At 39.7% G+C, this 12,218-nt stretch overlaps 1 protein-coding gene across 3 annotated transcripts; it reads right to left on the minus strand.

Moving 5' to 3' along the window:
• Positions 1 to 289: 289 nt before the first annotated feature.
• LOC107729475 (uncharacterized) lies at positions 290 to 10,606 on the minus strand. 3 transcript variants are annotated; one of them, XM_016540002.1, is made up of 3 exons: positions 9,215 to 9,469; positions 8,306 to 8,394; positions 290 to 1,967 (listed from the first exon to the last, which is right to left on the minus strand). In XM_016540002.1, exon 3 carries the CDS (start codon positions 1,946 to 1,948, stop codon positions 614 to 616), a length of 1,335 nt encoding a protein of 444 aa, XP_016395488.1. In that variant the 5' UTR covers positions 1,949 to 1,967; positions 8,306 to 8,394; positions 9,215 to 9,469; the 3' UTR covers positions 290 to 613. The 3 variants fall into 3 exon arrangements, with proteins under 3 accessions (XP_016395488.1, XP_016395489.1, XP_016395487.1); XM_016540003.1 differs by having other exon boundaries at positions 9,211 to 9,469; XM_016540001.1 differs by lacking the exons at positions 8,306 to 8,394; positions 9,215 to 9,469 and adding an exon at positions 10,247 to 10,606.
• Between the last annotated feature and the right edge of the window lie 1,612 nt (positions 10,607 to 12,218).

The raw sequence follows: 12,218 nt of genomic DNA on the forward strand, positions 1-12,218 counted from the left end.
ATTCAGTATCTAATGCATTGAAATGCAAACATGTTTAATGCATGTTTAAAAAACATGCATTAACATGTCTAATGCATTGAAATGCAAACATGTTTATCATCATTTGCTGATGATACACGGGGCAAATGTTTGAGCAATTTTGCCAGGCAACCTTTTTTGAGCAATGTTGCTTGGGCACTTTCCCATTGAGAATGGGTAACAAATTTCTATCTAGATACTTTAGATCGGTTGTGGGCCCTGTGTCTCACCTGGTTGCCCGTTGATGGCAAATTTGCTCAAAGTTGCCCGGCAACATTGCTCAAAAAGTTGCCCTGTGTATCATCAGCCTTAGTGTCCAAAAACTCCACCACTGTATCCATTTGTGTTTCACAGGAGAAAATAAATCCTACAGGTTTTGAGCAACATGAGGGTGATTTTCATGACCATCCCTCAGCGAGACACTGGGGTACAGCGATAAGGTTTTGTCAGGTGCGATGCAGGAACATCTGGAAAAGAAATATCCCCCACACAGTGGACCAGAACAGATACAGTCCCTTAAACGCTCTTTTATTCACATGAACTCTGCGTCAATCCTTTGTTCAGACAGTCCGAGCTATCTGTAACTTCTGCCTTCTCACACTCTGCCCCTCTCCAACTTCTTCTCAGTATAGTACGTTCCTCTAGTGAGCAGCACGCAAACGCAGGAGGAGTCAATACGGATCCACCTCCATCCTATCCTCTTGTTTTCATCCGAGGTGAGCGCGCGTACGTACGACTGCTTGGTTTCGCACCTGCTCATCCAGTGTTTCTTATCCACCCCCAAGCAGCTGGCCCCCTCCACCGCCTGCACTTCACCTTTACTATTTGAATCTGGCTTACGGCACTTTGTTTCATAGAAATACTGCTTGAGCGGCCCAGTCTGGGTCTGGATCTTTTGCAGAATAGTGACGGTGTTGCTCCGAAAGTCCACCGCCGTCTTCTTGTTGGTCACCCACCCGCTTTCGGCCTCGCATACGGAGCGTTCGATGCCTTGTGCGCTGTGGGCGGCTTGCCGCTTGCGGCGGACACCTGGAACCGGGCCATCAGAATCAGAGAGACCCAAGAGTAAGTTTCTGTATGCTTCTTTGTCGCCTCCGTGACCAGACGTGGCAGCATCCATCATGTGACTTTCCTCGTCCTCAACGTCATCGGCCAATAAGCCCAACTCCAGCATTAAGAGCAGAGGCGGGTGTTTGGGTGGGGAAAGGGCCGGGGAGAAGAGTACCCGTGGATGGGCGTCCAGCAAAAGCAGCTGATCTTCTTCTCGTAGGCCTATGTCATCAAACCCAAAGCCCGGTTCTGCTCCAAAGCCTCCAGATTGCTGCAGCAACTCTTTCGCATTTGTCTGAGCTTCGTCCAGATGTTCCTGCACTGGAGGGCTCTGCAGAGAGACCTTCGGACCTTCAAGAGGCCTGTCTTTCAGTTCACTTCTTGCGTTCCTGTCGTCTTTAAGTAAAGTCTCTGCCTCAATACTGCTTTCTTCATGAAACTGGCTACGTTCAAGCTGATAGTCCTTGAGAATATCGTTGCTTTGGGAACTGGCTATTTTTTGTGATTTGTATTTCCTAGGATTATGCGGCCTGGAGGCATCTGCTCCGGTAGTCCTTCCTCCACCTGTGTGGTCCTGCTTTGGGTTATTGACAAAAATGTCTTCTGTTAGAAGATTCTCTTGGTTTGCTCTACCTCTGGATATATGGTCCTCCTCAAACGTGCTCTGCTTATCGTCTGTTCTGTGAGGAGCTATGTCATGTGTGCTGTAGTTGTTGTGAGAAGAGTCATGGTCCACTGATGAGTTGGTCGGGACGCTGCTGCTGCTGTCGCTGTCGTTTCTGCCAGGCTCTATCATTGCGGCAACAAGCCTGGGCACAGGACTTTGAGGGAAAGGCAGGGCCGAGGCGATCACCATGGCAACCAGGGGAAGCCAGTGCATCACTCCCAAGACGTGTCAACTATGAGTTGATAAAAAAGCAAGTATTAGAAAGCACATAAAGAGGAAGAACAGTGGAGTTTAAGATGACATCACATCACATATTTACTTTGGAATGATTAGAATGTTAGCGTAACAAAATTCATCTGAGTGTAACAGATTATCGAAACAAAAAAAGAATAATTCCCGCACACTATCCGCACTAGCAATTGTATCAAAATATAAATGTATTATTCACTCACAACGTTTCGGTCCCATGACCTTCATCAGGTATATACAGACAGTTCTGACAATCCAATTTAAAAACAACACATGACCAATCACTGCAACACGTGGACACATCATTACCAATCAATGATGTAATACATTATTAAACCTTCCTCATCATATATTTTGATACAATTGCAAGTGCATAGGGTGTGCGGGATTTATTCTTTTTTGCTTTGATGTTGGACCTGTTTTTTGGTTGTTTTTCCTACGCACCTATTGATTACCTACAATTGTCCAAGTGTAACTGTTGATTGGTTGTTGATTGGATGGAGGTAGATCTGAATGCTAGCTTGCTGTTAATTGTAATAAATTGATGGGGTTTACCGGAAAGGTCCAGCATACCTCACTAGAGAGAGGTTTCACCAGAAGATCATTTGAAACTTTGATTAAAAGTTACCAAAAAAACCCAAACATATGTATGGATGAACTGCTCACAATAAGATCTATAACATGCATTTGGAAAATAGATAGGGTACGTTTCATTTTATGCTGACTTGAAAATAAGAAATAAAGTCACTGATGTAAAATCACAACTGGGCAATTACCGTTGTATACTTTTTTACTCTGAGGCGGAAACAGGATTTCAAAAGAACAGGCTCAATGCCAGCTCATAAAAATAAGGTAAAATAAGCCTAAAACTGTAAAATTATAGCTTTACAGCTTTGGCATATGTTAATGGAAAAAAGATGCAAAATTGCAAGCAGCAGATTCATGTCTCTGTGCAGAGGGAGAGTGGAGCCGCAAACTTGCTTCACTATCGCCTGCTCCAGTTGGTTGGCGCAGACATGAAGTCACCGGCTAGCCGACATCTGGCAAAGCTCCGTTTGAAATAAAGCCACGAACAGTGTTGGTCTGGTGCTGGCCTAGTTTCACATGAGACCACAAACAACCCTGGTATGTGTGGAAAAGGTTGTAAATTTCACAGATTATGAGCATGACTGAGGCAAACAAAAAGATACCACTTTACTGCAGAATAAATAAAAAAAAAGATCCTCAAGGGCCTCAAATAAATGCTCATTTCATCATCTTTTATGATCTTTATTTGTAGGTTTTTGTTGTTCGTGCTTGTCTTATATCCTTTTTCCATACCTTTGACCTGATGATCCCATATTCACACACACATGTAACATGACTCTCTGCAGTGCTGAGAATACTTCAGAGATTTGGGTTATTTATTGACAGGACCGCCAAAGTTCAGCAGTCTTCTACCTAAGACAAGCTCCTGGGTGAGCTCCGTTTGAAATAAAGCCACGAACAGTGTTGGTCTGGTGCTGGCCTAGTTTCACATGAGACCACAAACAACCCTGGTATGTGTGGAAAAGGTTGTAAATTTCAGATTATGAGCATGACTGAGGCAAACAAAAAGATGCCACTTTACTGCAGAATAAATTAAAAAAAAGATCCTCAAGGGCCTCAAATAAATGCTCATTTCATCATCTTTTATGATCTTTATTTGTAGGTTTTTGTTGTTCGTGCTTGTCTTATATCCTTTTTCCATACCTTTGACCTGATGATCCCATATTCACACACTTCTGTAACATGACTCTCTGCAGTGCTGAGAATACTTCAGAGATTTGGGTTATTTATTGACAGGACCGCCAAAGTTCAGCAGTCTTCTACCTAAGACAAGCTCCTGGGTGGTTACTGGCCCAGTTGTAGTGATTTATGTGCTTATTTAGTGGGGGTCAGAGTAAAACTACACTGATGGATGATAAACTCTCTTCCTTTTACTTTCAGCACTAAATGAGCAAACACTCACACTGTCAACCACCAGGTGGAAGCAAAACCATCACATCAAAAATTATAAATGTGCCTCATCATTGGCACTTGTGTAGTTTTTTGTCACATTGTACAATCAAAATAATATTCATATAAAGTTGTGAGGAGAGGGTTGAAAAGATTAATTCAGTGCAGAAACCAAAATATCATCAAACAATATATAAAATACTGTTCAAAAGATTGAAAGATTGGGGTCAGTAAGATTTTTTTTTTTTTAACAAGTCTCTTATGCTCCCTAAAGTTGCATTTAAGGGATCAAAAATACAGTATTGTATTAATATTGTGAAAATTTATATTTGAATATATTTTAAAATGTAATTTATTCCTGTGGTGGCAAAGCAGTATTTAGTGTCACATGAACCTTCAGAAATTATTTAAATATGCTGATTTTGTGCTCAATTTGTGTTGCTTAATATTTTAGTTTAAACCAAAAAAAATTTCCAGGATTCTTTGATGAATTAAAAAAATTAAACTCAAACCCTTTATTTGAAATATTTTGTAACATCAGTGACATGTCTTTACTGTCACTTTTGATAAATTTAATGCATTGATGCAGAAAAAAAAATTCTTTGAAAATCTTACAGACACGAAATTTTTAAATGGGAGTGTATATGGAAGCAATTTATACTTAATGTATAAAAAATGAGTGCAAACTACATAAAGTGTGTAAGCTATGAGGTGTGATGCTCTTAACGGCAACAAAAAACATATCTACTTAAAATGTAGACAATTTGCTTTTTAGCAAGTGTTTGACAAGAAAAATGTGACCACACAGACCTAGAGTGTGGTCTTGTTGATGATACAGTGAGCGATGCTGTCCACCTGCACTGTAAAAAGTAATGAGTTGAACTTACTTGGAAAACCTGTGGAAACTGATTGCCTCAAATTTCTCAGGCAAATTAGTTTATCATTTTTGAGTTAATAAAACTTACTGTAACTTTGTATAGGTAACTTGTGTATAAGTATAGGTTACCAGAAAACTTGAGTGTTCATAACTCAATTTGACAAGTTCAGCCAAATTAGAGATTTAAGATAAGCTTAGTGCACAGAACTCAAACAAAACAGTTCTCTTAACAAGTCTGCTTTGTTCACATTACTAGAAAAATGTGAATGTTAAGGCAAGGTGCAAATCACTCACCAATGCTGTTGTTGTTGTGCTGAGAGATGAGGGAGGGAGAGGCATTTAGAGAGAAAGAGAGCTCAAGAAAAGAAGAATGCTCAGAATGTCAGTGATGTGGCTTCAACTGAGAAAGCTCCTCCTGGGTTTCCCCAGGCGGGACACACTAGAATGCAGGAGGGGGCCGAGTGTACGCAGAGTCAAGTGACTGTCCGTTTGAGAAGAAGAGATAATCATTAGGCTCATAGGGAGAGAGTGGGTGGACAGAAAGGTTGTGTTTGAAGTGCAAAATCACCACTTGTGACGCTCACAATAACAGCACCCCGCCCCGGACACTGTTTTCTAATAACACTCAATCCAAACGAACACACTCGCACACAATGCACTACTGAGCCTGCGGTCACACGCAGGGAAAGAATGCCACCAAGTCCACACGTATGCATGCCGGGACATGGAGCACTACACGTATAAGTGCTTACTTCCTGTTTACGTTCAACATTGGAACAGGTGTGATATGTGCAAGTGAGGCTCTATCGTCTTTTAAATGCAAATATACTTGCTTAAGGCGGCTGTGCGTATATGGGTATTTCAGGTATTTTCGCTGAGAGATTTATAGCCTTGGTCTTTCACAACCGCAAATAATGACAGAATCATATTTTATGCATCTGACATGCCTTCATACCATCTCAGAAACTACAAAATGCTACAATATCAAGACAGTTATCACTAAATCCCAGCATGTTGTTGACAGCTTAAATGAAGTTACATATATGACTGCATGGAAGAATCAATATTTAGGTATTGCTTCACAATATTTAGACTACGTTTAGATTAAAAGGTCAATGACAAATCTTGTTTGAAACTCATGAGGCAAGTTCTTAGAAATGCAAATACTCTTTGCACTCATGTTGGTTTCATATGGTTTTGAAAATCTTTTTCTCCATTTTCAAGAAGAGATTAAATTGAATGACTCTAAAAATGTCATGTGGTGTAACCATCAAATAAATGTACTATTTTTTTTTCTCTACACCTCAAACATGTGATTACATACATGCATATGAATCTATATTAAAACACATTTGAAGTAATGATAATGATTTTCAAATATATTTTTATATTCATAATAATATTAAGTTTTTAGAAGTCACACCACATGGCATTTTTCAAGTAAACTGAACTAATCTTGCCTTGTCATAAAACTGTCTGATATTTTAGGAGACTTGCTGACCTTGAAACACAGTCATGAGTGTTTTTTTCCCATAAATTAAAAAACATGCTCAACATAGAAGAACTTTTTTCAAATTACTTTGTGTTTAAACTGCATTTTTACGGCATAAAATGACTTATTAACAGAAGTTATGTGTAAAAATAAAAGCATTTTTCATGGTTGAAGGTAGTATGTGTGTGTGCACAGTCTGCACACCTAAGTGAAAAAGGGTGTAGTGCATATGTATGTGTGTGACCTGAGAGGAAGACTTGCTGGTTAATGTGTATGTTTGCTTTGGAACGGGAACACAAACAGTAGGCAGGCAGACACACGTGCAGGAGGCATATCTGTAGACGCTGGGAGACATGCAGAACCACTTCATCAGTGCGCTCCATTTGCAGCAATGACATGCTTCACGAACTCAGCCATCCAGACAGAGTAGCCCTGCACTTTCTCTCCTCACCTTACGCACAGCTCAAAAATGAGCCTCCAGTCTCACACAAAAAACGCCAAGCTCCTGAACACAATGAACCCGCATGTTTAACCCGATCTTATACACTCTACCTCACAGGAACCTGTGCGCACACATCCACACATATCTTTGATCTGAACCACTACTCCCACCCCCATGACAAGCGTAATCTGCGATCTTCTAGACAAAAGCCACCTTAGACAAACACTTTGGCTCTCCCACCTCGTTCTATTCTCGGCTTCACGCCACTGAAAACCTTAAACCCACATTATAAATAACCTCTTTCTAAGATTTTTCACTGGAAATCAGCCAGAGGATCCACTACAACGTCATGCTATTGCACTATAATAAGCCTGTCAAATCAATTATTGCAGATGTATGGCCTTTATTATTTATCCTCTCCAATCCGAACAAAAGCGTGACTCATGATAGACATTCTACAATCCCCCTGTTCAGACTTGACGTGACTGACAATTTTGGAATTTTCCCATCGTCCCACTCACCCTATACACTCAGCCATAAGCGTCCAACGCAGCACAGTCTGAACTCCCATATCACGCCACAAAGAAGTGGAGAGAAAATGAAACATAAAGACACAGGTTTAAAATCAAGTTAAACAGGTCATGTCATGACAAAATGTAATTGTATCATTTTTTCATTTACGTTTATATCTTTTATGTTTATTTGTATTATAACTTGCAGAACTCAAAACGTTTTATCCAGTCCAAAAAAAGACCATTTGTTGTACTGAACTGCTGTAATGGCTTCCAGCTTATTAGACAGCTGAAAATATAAACCAATGACCAGCCACGTTTGCACATTGGTACTCGGTGTTTAGCAATCTGTCCAAACCAAACCCAGTCAAATAATAAGGATGATTTAAAATTATTCCAAAGTAAAGAAAGAGTTTTTCTAAGTAATTTTTTAGACTTTGTATAGTTCCCTAATTGCATCACTGTAGTTTGTGTGGATTTATGAAGATTTGTGTGGATTTATGAAGACTTTATTGCAGACTTTGCAATAAGGCTTTAACTGAAGGATGGGGCGACGCCAATCATAACATATATATTGATAAGTTTACATGGGGTCTTAAAGCTCCAAATGGAAAAAAAAACAGCCACAATGGTTGTGTAAAATTAAATTATGAATTATAAATAAACCTCTTGGGTAAAAGAAAAAAAAGGTAAACAATTATTTGACCTCTTTAATATTAGGTTAAAAAAGAAAGAGAGGAAGAAAGACATCTTTCCTAAAAAGATACTGCACAAATTCCCTCTGCGAAGAAAAATAAAAAAACATTTTCTTGGCAGACATGGATTGTTATTCCAAGACAAACATATCTTGTCCCTCCTCTTTCTCATAAAATCATTTTTGTGTCTAAATCATTTACATACACCCCCCAGCTGTACAGATGTTTCTGATCAAAGGCACTGTGTTGCAGTTGAGAAATCAGTAGCTTAAACACATCTGAAAATGGCTACCACACACTGAGCGTGAGCGACACATTCCACTTACTCCTCACACTTCAGGATAATCTCCATCCACACTTTCCCTCTTTCTTTCTGAGAAAGAACTTTGGTCTGCTTCAGATCCTGCCTGGATAACTGGAGGAAGAGTTCACATTAATACCTGTAGGTTTATTCTCACTTGTTCTGTCTCGGTGGCTTTTTATGTGTTACAGGGGTGAGAGAACAGTTACACAAACATTCATTATGTAGTAAACAAAGGTTGTGAGTTTCTGTTTTTATAGGCTAGATGGGCAGGTGACTGACAGGATGTGCATGTGTGTTAATTATTGTTTTAATGGCTGCCAGCTCCCACCCTTTAACTCCATTACTGTGTAAACACATTAACACTGACAAACTACTACTCTCGTGTGTAGCTCTAACATACATTTGTTTTTTAAGACTTCCTCCAAAGGATGAAAAAATACTATAGTAATTTATAGTAAATACTATAGTGTTTTTGAACCATACTATAGTAAAGTGTATTATACTGTATATATTATAGTATTTACAACACTTTGTTAATGAATGCTACAGCATACTGTAGTATTAACTATAATGAACTGATAAACTGTAATAAATACTGTAGTATACTTTAGTTTTTACTACAGTAAACTGTTGTGTATTGTAGTATAATAATATACCCTATAGTTGAAGAAACCTTAGTACAGTATTGGGTAAAGTAATTTGTTTATATTACTACAGTTGTTATTTTACCACAGCAACTATAGAATTATCACAATAAATTAATTCAAATACTTTACTATAGTATGGTTCAAAAACACTATAGTATTTACTATAAATTACTATAGTATTTTTTCATGTGGATAGTCCCTATAATATTACACAATAAAACTATCTGGATTATTTAAGATGTCATTCTGAGAAACAGTAAATGCAAAAACAAAAACACACCTACTGTGTATTTCAAACAGCATGCTGTACTGGCTTTAGAGAAGCTTCTTCCGAGGTACGCAGGCCGGGTAAACAAAGGTTGCACACCTGAATTGGACAGCGCATTGGACAGCGGAGAGCGTCGATTTAACCGCACACTGCACGCGAGTGACGGGACAGCACCGTTGAACGCACTTAAATTTCTAGTTTTGTCGATTCGCTAGCGGCTAGCCTACTGTTGAAAATTATGAGATCAAACATATTTGGTCTTTCGCCAAAATAGTTTTCAGTCATCTCTTTCGAGGCCCGGGGCAAACGCTTCTCACGATCGCTTAAATTCCGATTGGTAATCAAGAATCCAACTCATTTTTATGAATCGGTTCTTTCGAAGAAATCGTTTCAGATTTTTAAAAAAAAACGCTGTTTAAATTACTGTAAGTGATGATGGGGTCTCATATTACATGCTCTACTAACCGGTTCAGCAAAACTGTAGGCCTACATGTCCAGACAAATTGCTGTTTATTGCAGTTTCAACATTTTTTTTTTTTACAAATTTTTATTGTGATTTGTTGCCCAGTATGTTTCAGGCATGATTCAGCTCATTTGAAACATACTTTACTTAAATGTAATTTGCAATAAACAATACTGAAATGTATCTACATCACCTGGCTGGAAAGGATGTTTTAATAAAATGCTATTACAACCAGCTGTTTTCGTAATACATACTATCAGCTCATGTATCGAAAGAGACTCGGTTCACAGAGGACTCGCTCGGATTGAATTCAGTGAGCGAAATATTTTGCGAACCGGTTCATCAGATCCAGTGTAAAGATTCGACTCAAATGAACAATTCATTTGCGTTCGGTTAATTCCAAAGCTTGACAACCTGTCAACGAGTCCGATCAACACCTGCTTCACATTAAATTACCTGTTACAAAAATGAACCCAAATAAATTTTATCTGTCATTACACCACTTTAGATGTTATCAGCAGTAGACATAATGTAGTACGTTAACGTTAAATTAAAAAAGTGACTTTGAAAACACGCAGCACCTACCGTTTAGGTGAGTCTCGGGCCACGCGTATCTTCGGCGAAAACCACATTGATTCTACAGTCCGTCAGTCTCACGCAAAAATTTACGAAATTTCCAGAAGAACTCTCGATTCACATCGTTCAAACTGCAGAAGTCTCCCATATCCTCTCCGGAGTCCAGTCTGAGAAGGTCCACGTCGAGTTGTACTTCCACGCTTAGTTTAAAACGCGCCTTTTAATCTCAGGTCTTTCTTTACGCGTGAGTTTCTAAAGGATTGGCATGCAAGCGTTGAACAACCAGAGCAACAATACACCTCTGACACTGCGTGCATGAGCGTTAGCTCTACTTTTCCAGCAGTCAGACCACAAATCGCAGACTTTGAGCTATAAATGAGCGACGTTTGATCTGAAATATAAGTTTAAAAAAGTTCGTAAAGTGGATGCATAAATTCCCGCGCAGAGAAGGTTTGAGTGCTGAAGTAAGGTAAGGTATCTTCATGAAAGGCGGTGAGGGGACAACAGCCAGTGGGAGTGAAAGAGGGCTGGTTTAGAAGAAGAGGAATGGACAGAGTGAAAGAAGACATTATGGTGGAGGAAAAAAAGGACGAGGACCATCTGCTGGCGGTGGGTGTTGAGAGTTCTCATAATGAAAAACAAAAAAGAGAGTGGAAAATGGCTTAAAACTAATGGGTTTTAAACCAAACTAATCACCCCAAGCAAGTGCATCTACACCATATGACCTTTTAGTTGTTAATAACTGTAACTAAAAGTAGCGGACAGCGGAATTTCATTTAATTCATGTCAGTTTATGGTGGTCTGAACAGGTTGGATTTTGAGACCGTGCAGCTCTTGAATTAGGGGACAATTGTTAAAGCAATTTCCTCTGGAGATTTTTTTTTTACAGCATCTACCGCCAACCAGCCCTTGGTTTTTATAGCAGGAGATGTATATTGCCTTCTCTCGTTCTCCCCTCCTCTCTCCTCCTTTCACCTAGCAGAAATTTCCATCCCACCAAAACCCATTTCCCCAGAAAGTGTAAAAAGATGAAAGGATAAGGAAAAGAAAGGAGACAAAAGAGAGAAGTGTTCTGTTACAACCCTGCCCCTGTGAGACTGTCTGTGAAAGAGTTAGGGGATGAGAGAGATGGGGGAGAGAATAAGAGAACGAGAGGGGTACAGAAAAGAGGTTTTCAAATGAGGAACGGGGAACCGGTGTGGAACTTCATATTTAACACACACAAACACAGGTGAGCGCGCGCGCACACACACACACACACACAAATACAAAGCCCAGTGAGCTCTGAAATGTGGTCTGGCCCCCTCATATCATTGCTCCTGTCCTCTCCTGACGCTGTTCCTCCCTCTTGGCATTTAGTGTTATTCACTCCCAGTCTTTACCTCCTTAACACTATTCTGTCTCTCTGGTTTTGTCTGAACTTGTTTTGTATGCACTTAGATATTTCAACCCCAGGGCGTTTTGGTGAGATTGAAGGAGTTAGAATGAGAGAGAGCCACAGGAACAGAGAATGTTTGAGAGCGAGGAGTCACTGAGGTATTGAGCGAGATGACAGGCGAACAAAGGTAGAAAGGGGAAGAAGGGACAAACTCAAACGGAGGTACAAAAGTTCTTTCACACACTCGCACTCAAATGGCTAAATACACGCACACACACAGAGAGCTCTGACACCTTATCGTTGAAGGATAAAAATACATTTCTGCATATCATGCTAAAGGTCTTATCAAGTAGTAGTGTGAACCAGCATTACTTGTTTTTGTGAAAGACCTTTTAGCACCCTACACCCCAAACACCTATACAGGGCAACTCATCACACAAGGACCACACCGCACGTCACTGACACTGAGTCATACATGAGAGCTTCTGACGAAATTGCACATCTTTCAGATGCCGAAACCATACCACAGATAAGAGACAGTCCTTGAGCTTGGCAAAAGACACTCAATAAATAGATGCTGATTATTATCATTGTACCAGTGTT

The sequence above is a fragment of the Sinocyclocheilus rhinocerous genome, unplaced genomic scaffold, assembly GCF_001515625.1.
Source record: "Sinocyclocheilus rhinocerous isolate Xijiao unplaced genomic scaffold, SAMN03320098_v1.1 scaffold697, whole genome shotgun sequence".
NCBI classification, from domain to species: Eukaryota; Metazoa; Chordata; class Actinopteri; order Cypriniformes; family Cyprinidae; genus Sinocyclocheilus; species Sinocyclocheilus rhinocerous.